Source organism: Canis lupus, unplaced genomic scaffold, assembly GCF_011100685.1.
Source record: "Canis lupus familiaris isolate Mischka breed German Shepherd unplaced genomic scaffold, alternate assembly UU_Cfam_GSD_1.0 chrUn_S363H523, whole genome shotgun sequence".
Taxonomy (NCBI): Eukaryota; Metazoa; Chordata; class Mammalia; order Carnivora; family Canidae; genus Canis; species Canis lupus.
Window position 1 is genome coordinate 22,038 of NW_023331290.1, and position 20,205 is coordinate 42,242.

At 38.5% G+C, this 20,205-nt stretch overlaps 1 protein-coding gene across 1 annotated transcript in view; it reads right to left on the reverse strand.

The window, feature by feature from the left end:
- LOC119879180 (PHD finger protein 20-like) overlaps positions 1–20,198 on the reverse strand; it is a gene marked incomplete at its 3' end in the record, with an annotated part of 41,783 nt that extends 21,585 nt beyond the window's left edge. Inside the window, exons 1-4 of the mRNA XM_038589590.1 lie at positions 20,171–20,198; positions 17,898–18,017; positions 17,030–17,218; positions 16,340–16,519 (exon numbers count right to left, since the gene is read on the reverse strand). Of these exons, the coding sequence (XP_038445518.1) occupies positions 16,340–16,519; positions 17,030–17,218; positions 17,898–18,017; positions 20,171–20,198 (517 nt within the window). The remainder of the gene's footprint in view (positions 1–16,339; positions 16,520–17,029; positions 17,219–17,897; positions 18,018–20,170) is intronic.
- Between the last annotated feature and the right edge of the window lie 7 nt (positions 20,199–20,205).

Here is a 20,205-nt window from a genome sequence, read left to right on the forward strand (position 1 = left end):
CCACTTAAGAATCTGCCTTCCCAGGATCCTGAGATCAAGCCCTAAATCCGGCTCCCTGCTCAGCTGAGAGCCTGCTTTTCTCTCTGCCCTTGCCCCTGCTCATGCTTTCTCTCTCTCAAAAAAAGAAATTAAAAAAATTTTAAATTAAAAAAAATGAAATTTAAAAAAGGACAATAAAATCCTTAGGGGCACCTGGGTGGCTCAGTTCATTAAGCATCTGCCTTCAGCTCAGGTCATGATCCCTATGTCCTTGGATACAGCCCTGAGTTGGGCTCTCTGCTCAATGGGGAGTCTGCTTCTCCTCTCCCTCTGCCCACCCCGAGTTCATGCATGTACTCCCTCTCTCAAATGAATAAGTAAAATCTTTTAAAAATAAATTTTAAAAATCTTTAAAAAAATAAGTAAATAAAATAAAATCTTTAAAAAATAATAAAGAAGTGCTTGCAGAATGAAAAAGATACAGGAACCAGTTTGAAAGGCTCCTGCTGACCAAATCTGGGACAATGTGGGTATTAAAATAAATAATGACAGACATATGGGGCACATGGGTAGCTCAGTCAATTAACATCCAACTCTTGATTTCGGCTGAGGTCATGATCTCAGGGTTGTGAGAGCCAGACCCAAAATGGGCTATATGCTCAACAGGGTATCTACTTGATATCCTCTCTCTCCCTCTGCCTCTCCAGCTGCTCATGCGCGCGCGCTCTCTCTCCCCCCCGCCCCAAATCTTTAAAAAAGAAAAAACATGACAGACACAGATTATAACCCATAGAACAAAGACAGAATCCATGAATCCATGTGGATACAAATAAAGAAAGAAGGGAGAGCTCTTCCTTATAACAGAATACAAACTAATAAAATGTTAAGAGAAATTATTAAAGTTAGAAAGCACTATTTGGCAGCCATCAGAGTAAAAACTGTTCTGTACAGGAAATACCAACGGATGCTGAAGTAGTAGGTAAATGTTTCATGGAAAAACAATATATCTACAGAGCCTCAAAGTATCCTCTCACAAGAAATTTATTAACTATAAAGGGAAAAATAATAGCTTTACAATAGAACAGATACTATCTTAGGTAAGTAATCAAAGTTAACATCACCAATAAATGGGACAAACAGATATCACATGCCTCCTGATAGAATGCACTTAAAAAGAACATCCTGCTTACATGGTATTTCCACTAGAAGTTAATAACCTAAATCTAATCATGAGGATACATCAGAAGATACCAAACTGAGGGACACCATATCCTTCAGAAATGTCAAGGTCATAAAAAACAAAGACTAAAGAATTATTTCAGATGAAAGGAGACTAAAGAAACAAACAATGAAATCCAATATGTAATCCTGGATTGGATCCTGACCAGGAAAAAATGTTTTTCCAACTTTTGCTATAATGGATATTATTAGAACTACTGAGGAAATCTGAATAAGGTCCTGATTTTGATAATCATATTGTAGTAATGTAAGAGAATGTCCTTGTTTTTAGGAAATAAGCACTGAAATATCTCTGGGTAAAGTTCTACAACTGATACCAAACAATTCAGAAATAATACTTTTTTAAAAGGCTGGCTTAGTAGAGCATACGACTGAATCTCGGAGTTCTGAGTTCAAGTCCCACATTGGGTGTAGAGATTACCTAAAAAGCGGGGGGGGGGGGGGGGCACCTGGGTAGCTCAGCTGGTTAAACTACCATCTTTTAATCTCAGCTTAGGTCTTGATCTCATGGTTGTGAGTTCAAGCTTTGCCCAGTGTGGAGCCTACTTTAAAAAAAAAAATCTTTAAAAAAAAAAAAAAAAAGAACAATGAACCAAACATGGCAGGGGCGCCTCGGTAGTTCAGAGGTTGGGCATCTACTTTTTGCTCATGTTGTGATCCCAGGGTCCTGGGATTGAGTTCCACATTAGGCTCCCCGTGGGGAGACTGCTTCTCCCTCTGCCTCTGCCTCTCTCTGTGTCTCTCAGATATAAACAGAAAATATTTTAAAAATATAATAAATAAAGCAAACATGGCAAAGTGCAAACTAGTGGAAGAATCTGGCTGAAGATATACAGGAATTCTTTGTACTACTTTTCCAACTTTTTAAAAGTCTGAAATTATTTCAGTCTTAAAACTTATTAAAAATACATGCAGAGGGATACCTTGGCTGCCTTAGAAAGTAGGGCATGCGACTCTTGATCTTGAGAATTGTGAGTTTGAGCCCTACCTTGGGGGTAGAGTTTATTTAATTAAAATAATTTTTTAATATATGCAGAAAAAATATGTGCAGGAAAATTACTCTGAGGTCACAAGACAGCTAAGAGGGAGGAAGATGCAAACCTCTGTACTGTCCTCACAAAAAAAAATCACTGAGCATTTAACCCACAAGATGGCAAAGCTGCCCCAAATGTCAGAGCTGTGTTTGGATGGCTAACACTTCTCTTCTGCTCTAGACTAGGTATGTTCTGCCTTCCCTGGCTTCCCCTCCCCTGCCAATCAAAAGCTTCCTTCACACAGATTTCCTAGATTGTGACTCCATCCCAGGTTAGAAATTCCAAGACTGGCACCAGCTCAGCACAGCAATCACCAAATAATGACTAATGCAACAGCATCCTGGCCTCCAGGGATGTTTCTGATGATGATACCACCCTCCTTCCTGCTTACTTACATAATACATTCCTGGTGAATGAATCCTCAACAAAACAATCTCTCCCAGCCATCTTTCTAGATCATCCTGTACTCACCACTAAGCCCATGCTCCAACATCATTCTGTTTCTAGATCAACACATCTTCCTCCCTCAAATTAAATAATTCCAAAGGCACCACCCTGTCTGGAGTACTGACATCACTTGTACCACGCATTCCTCTTCAAACCTGGCCACTCTACTAAGCCTCTTACTCAGAGTATACACACTGCTTTAACAAGTACCCTTGAGGGTTGAGGGAATGTTGTATCACATGCTGTGCAATTTCTCTAAAGACAGGGACTGTGTTTATGCCTAAATTTATATAGCACCCGGCATCTCATCAGATGGCTTTAGGCACTAGGTTGGTAGACGGGAGTAACAGACCCAGTATCACCAGCCAGTAGGAAGTGTACAACTATGGCTAAGTCCTCCTTGCCAAATATTAGGCTCTTTGCCTATAAAACAGAATATTGAAAAATTAGAAATAAGTCTGAATTTCAGGATATAGTTAAAAAATTATAGAATACCCATACAATAAATTATATGTAATTGTGAAAGGAGATATGAACTAACACGGAAAAATACCATAAATGATCCCACTACTGTGTTTTTTAAAAGCTTTACCTGCATATGTATGTTTGTATATGCACCAGAACTATGCCTGGAAGGACGTAAGGCCATAAAACAAATTGTACCATGGCTCCCTTGAGAGTGAGAATATTATCTATATAAAGGAAGACGTTTCACTTTTTACTTACTTGGTTTTAATTTTTTTTTAAGATTTTATTTATTTATTCATGATAGACATACAGAGAGAGGCAGAAACACAGACAGAAAGAGAGAAGCAGGCTCCACGCAGGGAGTCTGACATGGGACTTGATCCCAGGACTCCAGGATCATGTACTGGGCCAAAGGCAGGCACTAAACTGCTGAGCCATCAAGGGATCCCCTGGTTTTAATTTTTCATGGCATGTAGTGGTTTTGAAATTTATGAGGGGGAAAAAATCAGCAAAATGATTCTTTATAAAATAATTTTTTAAGACTTTTTAAGAAATCTCTATACCCAACATGGGGCTCAAACTTAGAACCCTGAGACCAAGAGTCACATGCTCTATCAACTGAGCCAGCCAGGTACCCCTATAAAATAATTCTTCAAATAAAGGTCCCAGGAATGCCTGGGACTCCTTGCTCAGCAGGGAGCCTGTTTCACCCTCTGCCACTCCCCCTCCTTGTGTGCCCTCTCTCTGACACACAAATAAGGAACTAAGTTGAGGTCCCAGGGCACCTGTGTAGTTCAGTCAGTTGAGCATGTCTTTGGCTCAGGTCATGATCCTGGGGTCATGGGACTGAGGCCCACAACAGGTTCCCTGCTCACCAGGGAGTCTGCTTTCTCTCTCTTCCTCTGTCCCTCCCCCACTCATGCTCTCTCTCTCGGTCTCAAATAAATAAGTAAAATCAGAAAGAGAGAGAGAGAAAGAGAGGGAGGGAGGGAGGGAGGAAGAAAGGAAGGTCCCAACTGACTTAATTCAGAGTTCAAAAATTCATCAAGAACTAATGCTCACTGGTGTGCCTGGCTGGCTCAGTCAGTTAAGTGGCCCACCCTTGATTTCAGCTCCGGTCATCATCTTAGGGTCCTGGGATAGAGCTCCAAAGTGGGCCCCACACTCAGCAGGGAGTCTGCTTCAGAGTTCTTTCTCTTCCTCTGTCCCTCGCCCTACCCACTCACTGAAATAAATAAATCTTAAAAAAAAAAAAAGAACTAATACTCATAAAGAATTAGTATACCTTAGTGCTCAGATTGTAAGAAATCTTATTTCATTTTAAAAACCAAACATTAAGGAAAACCCCCTTCACTGTTGTCTCCTTATTTATTTATTTATTTTTAAAGATTTTATTTATTTATTCATGATAGTCACACAGAGAGAGACAGAGAGGCAGAGACACAGGCAGAGGGAGAAGCAGGCTCCATGCACCGGGAGCCCGATGTGGGATTCGATCCCGGGTCTCCAGGATCACGCCCCGGGCCAAAGGCAGGCGCCAAACCGCTGCGCCACCCAGGGATCCCTGTTGTCTCCTTATTATTCAAAAATGATGATCATACTAAATCATACAGTCTGGGACGACTTCCTGCTATGTTATGTTTTTCCATGAAAAAAATTTATGAGTAATTGAAGTGATTTAATTTAAAATTTTTTAGAAAACATAGTTAAAATATCTTTTCACACTAATTTTCAAAGCAGATTATTTGATCATACATGTTGATAGTTTTCATTCCCATATCCAACAGGAATCTTAGAAAAAGAATCACTGCATCAAAAAACAGGACTTACTTGAAATTTTGAAGAGCTGTTCAACATTATGGCAGCTCTAGAAATATTTAAGCTGAACAATCAATCCATAATGCAATTCACCATCTATCAACTGAAGTATCCAGGATAGTCCATTTTTTTAAAGATTTTATTTATTTATTCATGAGAGACACAAAAGAGAGGCAGATTCATAGGCAGAGGGAGAAGCAGGCTCCCCACAGAGAGCCCAATGTGGGACTCGATTCCAGGACCCTGGGATCACAACCTGAGCCAAAGGCAGATGCTCAACCACTGAGCCACCCAGGTGCTCCAAGGACAGTCCATTCTTACAAGTAAGTGTCTTCCTGAGGTGAAAGTGATCGGTTATTCAACTTTCTGTCTGTTCTTAACCTTTTCCAGCTTTCCTTTCTCCCCATCAAAATTTTGGTACAGGCACACCTGGGTGGCTCAGCGATTAAGCGTCTGCCTTAGGCTCAGAGCATGATCCCAGAATCCTGGGATCAAGTCCCACATAGGGCTTCCTGCGAGGAGCCTGCTTCTCCCTCTGCCTGTCTCTGCCACTTTCTCTGTGTCTCTCATGAATGAATAAATAGAATCTTTTAAAAAATAAAATTAAAAGTTTTGGTACATAAGAAATGGTCGAGTAATTGACTTGATTTACTTGAAGTAATTGAATGAAAGACCAAATTAATTCAATATTACCCACTACTGAACTGATGAAACAAGTCTTCCAATGGATCTATTTGCTCTGGTCAGGTGTAAAAGGTATTCAGTAAAAGTGTGACAAAGACAAGCCCACAGATAAGAGCACACCTGCTGTGTCTGCAGGATAGCAAGGAAGCCATGAGGCTGGAACAGAATCAGCAGAAGGAGAGAGTGAGGAGAGATAACAGGTGGCCAGAAGAAGCAGGGTCACTGCAGGCTACTGTAAGGACCTGTTGCATGCATGAACAAATATCAACAGTTCTGGGCTTTTGGAGACATGAATGTTGGTTTTATTATTCTTGTACTTCTCTGGACTTCTTTTCAAATTCATGAACATAAAAAAGCAAGTTATCAAAAAAGAGTATACTGAAAAGACAAGATCACTTCCATAAATAAAGTAAAAGGTACCAACAAAATCTCTGCTCAAGCTTGAATAAGGTCCTGATTTTGATAATTATATTATGGTAATATAAGAAATAAATATACACCAAAATATTTTGAAGTAGAAGTCTGTAATTTATTTTCAAATAATTCAGAAAAAAATACTTTAAAATACCTTAAGGCCTAAGAATAATAACTAAGTAGGAGGAAAGCAACCTTACCAACAGAGAGATCCAGATGAACACTTCAGGGCTATCCTTCCTATCTGAGAATGAGGCATTGTCACTAGTCTCATCAACTCTTTAAAGCAACTGACCTTAGTTTGGCAGTAACTTATCTGCTCAGCCTTAACCGTACAGAAAGCCTGCAATTAAGTCAGAAAGCACACCTAACAGTCTCAGAAAAGACTCTATGATTATGCAGTTGACGCTGCTCTGCTTCCATCTCTAAATGCCAAATTGCTACTCATCCTTCAAGGCCCTGTGAAAGTACCACCTTCCTCTACCCCTGCCTCCAAACCACCAACCTAAACATCACCTCTCTCCCAGAGTCAGATTCAAATAGCATTTAATGAACACTAAGAACAAGAGTGCCCCATTCATCTCTGTATACTCAACAGAGTACAGAGCTCCTGGGCATATAGTAAGGGCTCAAGAAGTGAGTCCTGAGTTCAACTTTCATGTGGCAAGCATATGCTATTATCACCAGTATTCTACCCCATAATTTTAAGTATTTATTACTCTTATATTACAGGCACCTGCAGTCTTATCACTTCCCCTAGACAGAAAGACCTAGAACACTGACCAGACATCTCATTTTTCTAGCCCTAGAACAATGAATTCTCAAGCAATTCTCTACCAGTACATAAATGCCTGATGGCAAACCATAGACACTTATAATTTCCCAGACTACAATGGCTATAACCCTAGGACTCTCCTACTCAAGATGACATGGAGAACACAAGTGCATGAAAGCTAAACTACTGTAGGCATTACATTAAAGAGGATCTGATTAATTTTAAAATAAATCATTTACAAAAACTATTATAGGCATTACTCTAAAACATGCCTGGTTAACTCACAAGCAAAGCATTCGTAAACATTCAATACTTTAGTGACAAATAACTTCCTGGTCATTTTATAACTGACAACATATCAAGACTGTGGGTTAGAATCTAAACCACAATTTGAATCTAAACCATGGTTAGAATAGTCTGGCACTTAAATGGCACTAAATATTTGTCGACTAAAACAAACGAATGGACTACAGCCCATTTTCATAAAGCTCTGGTAATCTGTGACTAGCCAAGGTTGGGCCCAGATTTAGAGAATAATCTGAAATCTCTGAACTTCTAAAGGCATCCACTCTAATAATTTTATTTTACAACAAATGCCTACCAAGTAGAAGAATTGCTCAACAAATGCCTACCCAAGTAGAAGAATTTCAACTATATTCTCCTCTGGTTTCTAAGTTTTCAAAGCAAATAGCTTATAGCACTTACTCTTCCTAGCTCAAATTCAAGGTTATTTGACTTCTACCATTGCTATAAACTCGCTTAGAAAAATGGGTCAGTGCTTTAGTTAGTTGCAGTGGTTTCAAAATTATTCCTCACAAAATCCTGTGTGTAACCTGAAGAAGCAAAAGAAGACATGAAATCTTACCATCATCCCTTCCCAAAGCTCATGTCTCCTACCCTCCCTTTACCTTATTTCTGTCCTCTCCACAAACCAGAAAAACATCTAAATTAACTGACACGATAGAAACTGTATGTGTGTGTGTGTTTTGGAAAGAACTCATAACTCCACAAAATATGTAAAATTCAAAAGAAGCACTGGATTTAGCCTCTAGCCTAGTCTCCTCACTTCTCTCATGTGTATAGCCTATTTTACAGTGATGTAGGAACAACAGTTCATGATCAATTTCAAGGGATGTCTAACATAATACCACCCTTGTGACAATATAATTTAAGAGCTTATTCTGCTGAAATATAAGGACATGGCTGTCATCTAGAGCTCTCCACATCAAAACAGTCAAGTTCTGAGATTAAATTCCACCTCATTTGTACATCAAGTCCATTTCTCCATTACTTTTCTCTGACAGAAAAGTAAGTTGGGAGGAGAAGAGCCCTCCCCCTGACAGAAGGCTCAGCAAGAAAAGGTAGATCAGGGGTGCCTGGGTGGCTCAGTGGGTTAAGCATCTGTCTTTGGCTCAGGTCATGATCCCAAGGTCCTGGGATCAAGCCCCACATTGGGCTCCCTGCTTGGTGGGGAGCCTGCTTCTCCCTCTCCCTCTGCTACTCCCCCTGTTTGTGCTTGTGCTCTCTCTCTGTCAAGCAAATAAGTAAAATCATAAAAAAGAAAGAAGAAAGGAAGGAAGGAAGGAAGGAAGGAAGGAAGGAAGGAAGGAAGGAAGGAAGGAAGGAAAAAGAAGAAAAGAAAAGAAAAGAAAAGAAAAGAAAGAAAAGAAAAGAAGAAAAGAAAGAAAAGAAAAGAAAAGAAAAGAAAAGAAAAAAGAAAAGAAAAGAAAAGAAAAGAAAAGAAAAGAAAAGAAAGAGAGAGAAAAGAAAGAGAGAGAAAGAAAAGGGAGATCGTTTACACCCAAAAAGGGCCCGCAAGACTGAGGCATAACACTCTGGACCCAGTGGGACAAAAGACCAACCTAAGGCGCCATGGAGGAGCCAGGAGTGAAGATTTGCTGCTCTCCTATAGCATTAATGTTAACCACATGGGTGTGGTCAAGAATCCCCCTGGAGCATCTGGGTGACTCAGTCAGTTAGACGTCTGACTCTTGATCTCAGGGTCATAAGTCCAAGTCCCAAACTGGACTAAGGCAGGCTTAACAAGAGGCTTAAAATAATCCATCCCTCCCAAGTTGAAATTATCCAAATAGAAGTATGCAATTCTGATGACATACACTCATTATGTTGTCAGTCTTATAAATGGTCCTGTTAAAAACAAAACTATTTAAATGTCGTTCACTTTTTAACAAAGTAAAATTTTCTATTTATAATTTAAATTATTCCTAATATTTGGAATTTGCCCTTCTAGAAGTAAAGATTTTCAAATCTTATATTCATTGTTAAATATATAAATTAGACTTAGATTTAGTACAACACAAATGAGGATATAAATGTACAGATTACATGATAGCTAAAATTAAAGTTATAAGTATGCAGTGTCAAAATACAAATTCATCAAATATTCAATTGACTACCTTCTCTCCAATGAAATAACATAATAGGAAATGTGCTACACCTTTGCTTATATTGTTCCCTCTGCTGGAAATACATAACGCCCATCTATCACTCATGGGATAGTACTTATTCATTCATCAAGATTCAGCTTAAATGTCATGTCTCTTAAGATGGTCTTCCAGGCAGGCACAAAGTATTAATGATTTTGTATCAGTGACACTACTTATTTTAGCACAGTGCCTGGTACTCAGCAGGTTCTTAGGGTGTTCCAACTGAGCAAAAAAAGATGTGCAATCGAAGCTTTCATATCCACGTCAGCAAAATCTCTTCCCACCTTTCCTGCCCTAACTGCAGAAAAACAATTTCCATTCAACCTTTACTATTTCCCCAAGTCTCTCACTAAAGGAACTTCTCATCATATTCTTCTCCAGGGAACAATGCGCAACCCATAAATCTCAAGCTTCATTTTCCCTCTGGGCTCATACATACATACATAAGAAGCTCTACTTTGAGAATAACAGAGCCAATACTCTCCATCCACACATTGGAAAGGGAGTTTACAGACCACCTATATTTACCAAGGGAACACTTCCCACGTCCAAAACCATGTCATCAATAGAACCTCATGAGATTTGATTCCAGAGCTCATTTCTGGCTAAATTCTCCAAAAGGCGATGTCTTCCTCTTGTTAAGCCTGCCTTACTCCAGAAGGCAGCTACCCTGCAAGCCCTTAGGCCTCAGGCCTAGGAGATGCCAGAGTTTACCTACACTTAATTCCCTTCTCCCTAAGTCAAACTTTACAAAATAAGAAATTTTTAAAGATGAATGTTGATTAAGAACTTAGGAGTATGAGCTATCAGTGAGAAACATTTTGGATTTCATGAAAAATTTTAAAGGGTGGCTTATATAATAATTAATGTGATTTTTTTACTTTGGTAAAATATATATGTAATAATATTGATTGGATGTATATTATGATCATAACTATATTGCCTAAATACTGAAGGAAAATAAAGTAGATTTAAAATTTTTTAAATATTTATTTATTTATTCATGAGAGACAGAGAGAGAGAGAGAGAGGCAGAGACACAAGCAGAGAGAGAAGTGGGCTCTATGCAAGGAGCCTGATGTGGGACTCCATCCTGGGACTCCAGGATCACGCCCTGGGCCAAAGTCAGATGCTTAACTGCTGAGCCAACCAGACGTCCCTAGATTTAAAATTTTTAATTTCAGTATTGTAAATTACAATAAATAAAAGTAAAAGACAAGTGATAGACCAAGAGAAAATAAAGTACAATGTATATAAAAGACAAAGGATCAGTATCCATAGTATACAAAGAAAATCTGGCAAATCAATAGTAAAAACCACCCTACAGGAAGTGAGCAAAGAAAATTCAAAGAAAAATAGATGAAAAATATTCTATAAACACATGAAAAACTGCTCAATATCATTTAAAAACCCCACATAGGAAAAAAAAAAAAAACCCACATAGGGACGCCTGGGTGACTTAGCAGTTGAGCATCTGCCTTTGGCTCAGGGCGTGATCCCAGAGTTCAGAGATTGAGTCCCATGCAGGGCTCTGCACGGAGCCTGCTTCTCCCTCTATGTCTCTGCTTTCTCTCTGTGTCTCTCATGAATAAATAAATATAATCTTTAAAATAAATAAATAAGTAAAAATAAAAACCCCACATAACTTAAAAAATGAAGTCTTGTTTCCAATATTAACATTTTTTTCAAATTTATTTAAAAATTATTTAGCCCACCCGGGCTGCCCAAACGTTAACATTTTTTGAGATAACTTAAAATATGAATGATAGCTGTAGATAGCAAGGATACAAGGAAAAATGTGCTCTACCATACTTTTGGTCACAATATTAAGTGGAATGGTCTTTTGGAGGGTAATTTGTTTAATGCCATTTAAAATGTGCATTCCGGGACACCTGGGTAGCTCAGTGGTTGAGCATCTGCCTTTCGCTCAGGGCCTGATCCCAGAATTCCGGGATCAACCCTCTGCCTATGTCTCTGCCTCTCTCTCTCTCTGTCTCTCATGAATAAATAAATAAAATCATTTAAAAAAATAAAATAATAATAATAAAAATAAAAAGTGCATTCCTTCAAATCCAGCAATTACACTAAAAGAAAATTATCTCAAAGGGCTATTCACCAAGTGGTCAAAAATATATGCTCAAGGAATACCACTGCATCATTGTTTGAAATACTGACTGCTCAGAAAACACTCTAAATGTCCATCAAAAGGGAAATGGTTAAATACATGATGGAACATTCTTATAAGACACTAACATTCAATCATTAAAAAGAATGAAACAGGTGTACTGACAAAGATAGATCTCAAGAAGACTCTTAAGTCAGAGAACAATAAGCCTAGAATTAATCCAACTGCATTTAAAAACAATAAAAATCTTAATTGTTTCCCTACCTATGTAAACATATAGAAAAGGATCGAGAAAAATAATCAGTAACAGAGGTTTACCCAAGGGGAAAGAGCAAGATAGAGGACACTTCTCACTTTAACTCCTAATACCTTTATATTGACATTCTTTATGATGAGTAGATCTATTACTTTCATACTGCTTTTTAAGAAGGAAAATAAAATAAATACACATACACACAAAAAAAGTGGATTAGATATTCTTCACTGTAAAAGGCAAAGATCAAGATTTATTCATATTCAGCGCCATCCTGGACTCTGAACATTTACCACAAATATAATATTATAGAAATGTTACATCCAAGTAGCTATTAATGCAATAAGCAATCACTATTTAAAGGAAAAAAAAAATCCCTCTGTGTAGTCATGAATGTGTACAAATTCCTAAGCTGTCTGGTACATAACATTTTCTCTTTTAGTCATGTTAGAAAAGTTCACATTGGAACATCCCTTTTGCATACAACCATTATAAGCTGGAAAAAAATTATAAACCAAATATGAAAAGGCACTAAAGAGCAACAAAAAGCAAGCAGAAACAAGAGTCGGATATTTGGAATAAGAGAAGGGTACTAAGTAAGTTTCCCATATTTTAAAGCTTTTCACCTAAAGGCAGGCTATATAGTCAGTGACACTGGTAGCTAAAACTCAAGAAACCTTTAATCTTACTGGTTGAAGAAATAAGAGAGTAGTTCAGTGCAACTACAACAGCTAGAAAATGAGGGAGAAAGTCCTAAAAAGAAGACAGCCACAAAAGGATGGCCTCAACTTCTTCATATAAACTCTGCCTAAATCTCTGGCTGATTTGAATGTACAGTTTCAAGCGGCCCAGCAAAAGCTAAAAGAACTGAGCAGAGGTTTCAGCTGCTGCCTACTGCAGAGGAGAATGAATCTGGAATCTGAGTTCAGCCAAATTAATTGCCTTTGCGAACAAAGAAATTAACATTCTTTGGAGGAACATATACAATCCAAGCTCTACAACATATCAGACATCATGTGCAGGAGGGATGCAATCCAAAATATTAGACATATGAAGAAAAAGGAAAATGTGATCTGTGGGCAAGAGAAAATTCCATCAGTGGAGATTAACTTCAAGATAATAGATGTCGAATTTCGTAGACACTGACTTAAAAGCAACTATTGAAACTATGCTCATAATGAATATACATACTCCAAGGTGTCACCAGAGAATCTAGAGGAAAAAAAGGGAATTAATTCTAGAACTAAAAAACATCAGAAATAAAAAATTCACTAGATGAGCTTAACAGCAGATTGGAATTGCGAAAAGAAAGAATTTGAAAATAGACATTATTCAATCTGAAATAGAGGGGGGAAAAAGTAAAAAAGAAAAGTCAACAAGTCCTAGTGACCTGTGGCCCAGTATTAAAAGGGCTAACCTAGGGACGCCTGGGGGCTCAGCGGTTGGGCTTCTGCCTTCAGCTTGGGGTGTGATCCGGGAATCCTGAGATCAAATCCCATATAGGGATTCCTTTTTTTTTTTTTTTTTTTTTTTAATTTATGATAGTCAGAGAGAGAGAGAGAGAGAAAGAGGCAGAGACATAGGCAGAGGGAGAAGCAGGCTCCATGCACCGGGAGCCCGACGTGGGATTCGATCCTGGGTCTCCAGGATCACGCCCTGGGCCAAAGGCAGGCGCTAAACCGCTGCGCCACCCAGGGATCCCCCATATAGGGATTCCTATGGGGAGCCTGCTTCTCCCTCTGCCTGTGTTTCTCTGCCTCTCTCTCTGTCTCTCATGAATAAATAAATAAATAAATAAATAAATAAATAAATAAAATCTTAAGCAATAAATAAATAAATAGGCTAACCTAATTCTAACGTGAAATCACCAAAAAAGGAAGACAAAAGAATAAGACACAAAAAATATTCACAGAAATAATGGTTGAAATTTGAAGAAAAACATTGATTTTCAAATTCAAGCTCAGTGACTCCCAAACAGGTTAACACACACACACACACACACACACACACACACACACACACACACCATAGACAAACTGCCAAAAAGCAATGATAAAGAGAAAAATTCTAAAAGCAACCAAAAAGATAACACATTACAGAGAAACAATATGAATGATCAATAACTTGCCTTCAGAAACTGAGGCCAGAGGACCATGAACAACATCTTTATAGTACTTAAGCAGAAAAACAAAACAAAGCAAACCTGTAAACCCAACATTCTATACCCAGTGGAAATAATCCTTCAAGATTGAAAGTTAGGGACACCAGGGTGGCTCAGCGTTTGAGTGCCTGCCTTTGGCCCAGGGCATGATCCTGGAGTCCCAGGATCGAGTCCCACATCAGACTCCCTGCACAGAGCCTGCTTCTCTCTCTGCCTATGTCTCTGCCTCTCTCTCTGTGTCTCTCATGAATAAATAAAATCTTTTAAAAAAAGATTGAAAGTTAAAAAAAAAAAAAAAAAAAGATTGAAAGTTAAATAAAGTTGTTCAGATAAACAAAAACCAGAGAATTTGTCACCAGGAAACCTGCACTATAAGAAAAACTACAGGAAAATTTTTAGGGTGAAAAGAAATCTTCAGGAAGGTATGTAGAACTGGAAATGGTAAATATGTACATACATAAGCCTCTTTAAAAAAAAAAAAAAGCCTCTTTTGTCTTCCTCATCAATTATCAAGAGCAAAAATTATTAGGCTGTAATTAGGCTGTATTAGGCTGTATTGTGGGTTTATAGCATATATAAATATATCATGAGACAGGTAGAACATAAAAGAGGGAAGGATTAATGGGCTACACATTTTATATAAAGTGGTTCAATATTAAAAGTAAACTGTGGGGATCCCTGGGTGGCGCAGCGGTTTGGCGCCTGCCTTTGGCCCAGGGCGCGATCCTGGAGACCCGGGATCGAATCCCACGTCGGGCTCCTGGTGCATGGAGCCTGCTTCTCCCTCTGCCTGTGTCTCTGCCTCATTCTCTCTCTCTCTCTGTGACTATCACAAATAAATAAAAATTAAAAAAAAAAAAAAGTAAACTGTGAAAAGGTAAGGATATATATCATAATCCGTACAGTAACCTCTAAAACAAATGCTAAGAAGTACAGCTAATAGATAAATTAAAATGAAATTTAAAAAAGAAATCAATTAACCTAAAAAAACAGGAAAGATGGAAAAGAACAAGACACAGGGTAAACAGAAAACAAAAAGTAAATTGGTAGATCTAAAAGCAGCAATATCAATAATTACATTTAATGTAAACAAACTACACATTGCAGATTAAACCAAAATCCGGGATCCCTGGGTGGCGCAGCGGTCTGGCGCCTGCCTTTGGCCCAGGGCGCGATCCTGGGGACCCGGGATCGAATCCCACGTAGGGCTCCCGGTGCATGGAACCTGCTTCTCCCTCTGCCTATGTCTCTGCCTCTCTCTCTCTCTCTGTGTGTGACTATCATAAATAAATAAAAATTTTTAAAAAAATCCAACTAGGTACATACTATCTACAAAGGACACACCTTGAATTTAAAGACACAGTTATGTTGAAAGAAAAGTGGCAGCAATAGGTACACCATGCATACAGAAAGCAAAAGATAGCAAAAGTACCCGTAGTAGTATCACATAAGGCAGACTTCAAGTCAAAGCCTATTACCAAAGATAGCATATTTCACATTACAAAGGGGACAATTCATCCAGAGGACACAACGATGATAAATGTCTATGCCCCTAATAACAAAACTTCAAAATACATGGAAGCAAAACTGACAGAATTCTTTGGAGAAATAGACAAATAAATCCACAATCATGGTTAGAGGATTTTAACATCCCTCTCTTGGTAACTGATAGAATTAGATTTAAAAAAAAAAAAACAAAAACAAAAACAAAATCAATGAAGATATACGTTAGAAAAATATCAATCACCTTGACCTAATTGACATATATAGAACAGATACATAATAGCAGAACACACATTTTTTTCTTTCAAGTGTATATGGAACATTCACCCAGACAGATCATATGCTGAGCCATAAAATAAGTCCCAACAAATTTTAAAAGCCTGAAATCCTACAAAGTAAGTTCTGTGGCCAAAATGGAATTACATTACAAATCAGTAATAAGGTATCTTTAAAAACTGCAATACTTAGAAATGAAACCACACACTTCAAAGTAACCCATTATCAACAAATAAATCACAATAGACCTTGAATTGAATGAAAATGAAAATACAACATATCAAAATTTGTAGGAGGTAGGTAAAGCAGTGCTTAATTAGAAATTTCTAACTTTAAATGCTAATACTGGAAAAGAAAATCTAAAACCAATGACCTAAGTTTCTAGGAAATGTAAAGGAAGAAAAATAAGATCAGAACAGAAATTTTTAAAAAACCAAAAAAATAAAAAATAAAAAAAAGAGAAATCAATAGTATTTTTAAAAGACTGAAATTAAGGTAAAACATTGGTTCTTTGAAACCATCAACAAATTCATAAATCTCTAGCTATACTTATCAAAAGAGAGGGAACACTAACAATATCAGAAATGAAAAGGATATAGCATTAAAATTATAAGGTAGAAAAAAACAGCATTAAAAAAGTCCATTTCTTTAAATTCACAATCAAAGCAGAAGCCAAAGTATATGTAGAAGAGGATTAAGTTAACACTAAATAGGAACCTGCCACAGTAGAAATCTCTTGTAACTCAGCAAGAGGAGAAGTCGGTTCTGTCTTCATACTGTTTTCTCCCATTGACTTGCAGTTCAACTCCAAGCCTGCAGCCCCCAATCCATCACCAAAGGAGTGGCAAGTCAATGCAGATGAGACCTGGCCAGCTTCCAAAGGAGATTTCAACTGACCTAGAAGAAAAAAAGAAAGCCTAGGGAACATATATATATAATCAACCAAAAGTTCTACAGCAGACTAAGATATCTAGAGACTTTTTAGAGGAAGCCATTTACCTCACAGCACAAAAGAATACATTCACAGGTTCCAGCACATATAGCCAGAGCTATGAGCATCTCAAAGAAAAAGTCCAATAGGAGATCAAAGCAAATAGAGGATTTTCTGGAAGTGTTGACAAAAAGGCAGAAGCACTGGAGAGAGATGGTACCAGAAACACAGAGGACTCTAAGTACTATACCTCCAACCCAACATTCAGACATATACAAGTAAAAGCAATCACAAACATGTACAGAAAGTTTGTCTATTGAATCACCAATGAAGAACAGTATAAGAAATACTGCAACCCATTCAAAAACTTAATTTCAACACCATCTAAAACTTGTGGAAGGTAGTATACAATGATTTAGATTGGTTCTCACTAGACAGACAAGCTAGCAAGACAATTCTAGGACAAACTGACTCACCTTCTTCAGATTCCTTGGTACTGGATGATGTGTTTTGCAAAGGGTCAGTATTAACTGTATCAACCAAATCTGATACAACCAAGTCAGGATCTAGGATCTCGTGCGTCCCATTAGTGGACAGCCTGGAGGACCGTCTCCTTGTTAAGTCTTTGTCAGTGTTTTCCGAATAGGTTTTTGACTTTTCCTGGGCTATAAACCATTAAGAGAGTTATAGTCAAAAACCCAAGAAGAAATAACTCTGCTATTCCAGATTTCTGGGCTGATTACCTCCATAAGAGCTTTATAGAAACTTCCAGAATATTAAACCAGTGGTAAAAGGAAATATCTTCTTTTAATTTATAGTTTTAAGTAAAGGCAGTCCCTCTGGCCAGGATAGAATCATCCTTATTCATGGTCTGAATATCTCTTTTAAGGTCATTGCTCCAATCTTGACAACTAAGTTTTATTTTGGGGCTTCCCAACTTAAAAAAGTTTATGTACTAATCTCCAAAGTCAACAAGGTTTATAAAGCCTTAGAACTATCACACACTGTTTTTTGGAGCCAAAGTATTTTTTTATCAATAAATAGCATTTCTAAAGTTTCATTCCACATATGAAATCTGTCCCTTCCTAAGCCATTAAATTTCCAATGGAAATGTAGTTTATGAGTATGAGGAGACACCACTGAATGCAACATTAATATAGTTTGTGCTTGGGATTTATTTTTCTTCAAGCAAAATTCCTTCTTATCCAACCCAAACCATATACATTAGCTCCTGTGATCAAAAACATTAGAGCCTATATATAGGGAATAGGAAACATGAATACAGGGGAGGCTGACTCAATCAACATCAAGTTCTAGCCACACATACATAAACTGGAAACTCACATGAATTTTTGTCAAGCCGGGGACGTTTTAATGGGACTTCACTTCCTTTTGATATTTTCCGCCTTCTCAACTCCAGTGTTATTGGTTGCAAAGTTTGAGAGTTTGAATCCACAGCTATAGTGTATATAAAACCCACACAAAGAAGTTATATAATTTCTTCATGTCTAAACCTCGTGATTATATATAAATAAAACACATACACACACACTTGCATGGTAAACAATCAAAGGGCTAATAAGAAAACAGAAGTATAATGGGTGAGAAACTACTTCTTTATGAGATGCTAACAACCTGTAGATTGACCCTCCTTCATCTCTCTCCCTTTTTTAAGATTTATTTATATATTTAAGTAATCTCTATTGGGTAAATGGGACTTGAAGTCATGACCCCAAGATCTCTTTAATACTAAGCCCCAGGGATGCCTGAGTGGCTCAGAGGTTGAGCATCTGCCTTTGCTCAGGGCGTGATCCTGGGATCCAGGATCGAATCCCACATCAGGCTCCCTGCATGGAGCTGCTTCTGCCTATGTCTCTTCCTCTCTCTGTCTCTTGTGAATAAAATCTTAAAAAAAAAAATTAAAAAAAAAAATACTAAGCCCCAACATGACTACTTTTTTTTTTTTAAGATTTTATTTATTAGGGGCGCCTGGCTGGCTCAGTTGGTTAAATGTCTGCCTTCAGCTCAGGTTCATGGTCTTGGAGTGGAGTGCTGGGATCCAGCCCTGCTTCAGGCCCCCTGCCTCAGCGGGAATCTGCTTCTCTTTCTCCCTCTGCTCCTCCTCCCACCTCTTACCCGCCCCCACCCCCACATGCCCCTTCCTTATGCTTGCTCTCTCAAATAAATAATCTTTAAAAAAAATATTTTAAAATTTATCTTAGAGAGAAAGCATGAGAGGTGGGGGTGGGGGGGTAGCAAGGGGACAGGAAGAAGTAGAATGCCCCTGAGCAGGGAGCCCTACAATATGGGGTTCCATCCAGGACCCTGGGATCATGACCTGAGCCAAAGGCAGACAGTTAACTGACTGAGCCACCTAGGCACCCCCAACATGGACTACTTTAAAAATATGAAGATACAAGGCCAATAAAAAAGTAATTTTATCACCATCAAACTTGACTTATCCAGGGATGCCTGGGTGGCTCCGCGGTGAGCATCTGCCTTTGGCTCAGGGCATGATCCCAGAATTCAGGGATTGAGTCCCACATCAGGCTCCCTGCATGGAGCCTGCTTCTCCCTCTGCCTATGTCTCTGCTTCTCTCTCTCTCTCTCTCTCTCATAAAAAATAAATAAATAAATGAAATCTTTTCTTAAAATCTTAATAGAAAAAAACTTGATTTATCCAATACTCAGGAAATCCAGTATTCAGGCTAATTCCTAAGATGTACTACCTGGGACTACAGCTTGAGTATTGTTTTCAATCTCTACTTGCTAAATTAGTTAGCTTGGCATTGGTTTTAGTTATGAGGGACCAAACAGAATGTCAACATTTATAAGCTCTTAAAAACAATTCCAGAAAAATCTCAGGAGACTATGCTATTTGATAGTCAGCAAGGTTGCTGATCCCAACAAATCCAGCTCTGACATAATTTAGCAGTGCAGAAACTAAATCCTTGGCTAGTACTCACTATTTTTAAACCCAATATTTTTTCATCAATATTTTTTAAAGATTTTATTTATTTATTCATGAGAGACAGAGAGAGAGAGAGAGAGAGAGGGCAGAGACCCAGGCAGAGGGAGAAGCAGGCTCCATGCAGGGAGCCCCAACACAGGACTCGATCCCAAGCCCCCAGGATCACGCCCTGCGTTGAAGGCAGTGCTAAAACGCTGAGCCACCTGGGCTGCCCTTTTCATCAGTTTTTTTAGGATTTTATTTATTTATTTATTTATTTGAGAGACAGACCGACAGCATGAGAGGGGTGGAGGGGAGGGGCAGAGGGAGAGGGACAAGCAGGCTCCTGCTGAGCAGGGAGCCCAATATGGGGCTCGATTCCAGGACCTTGGGATCATGACCTGAGCTAAAGGCATAGACGCTCAACCAACTGAGCCACTCAGGCACCCCTGAAACCCAACATTTAGGAAACTCTCCCAGTCATGAAAGATGAGAATGCAAAAAAACAGAAGAAAAAAACAAAAGAAATGAAAGTAGGAAGCTTTGGGGGGAAGGCAGGGCTAAGGGGTCTAATGAAGGCTGAAGGGAGAAAGAGGAAGAAAGGGGGAAGGGGGGTAGAGTGGGGCACAGAGGGCTGTGGGTTTGGGGAATGGGGAAGACGACTCACTGAAGCCCAGAAGCTTGAGATCGGCCATGTTGAAA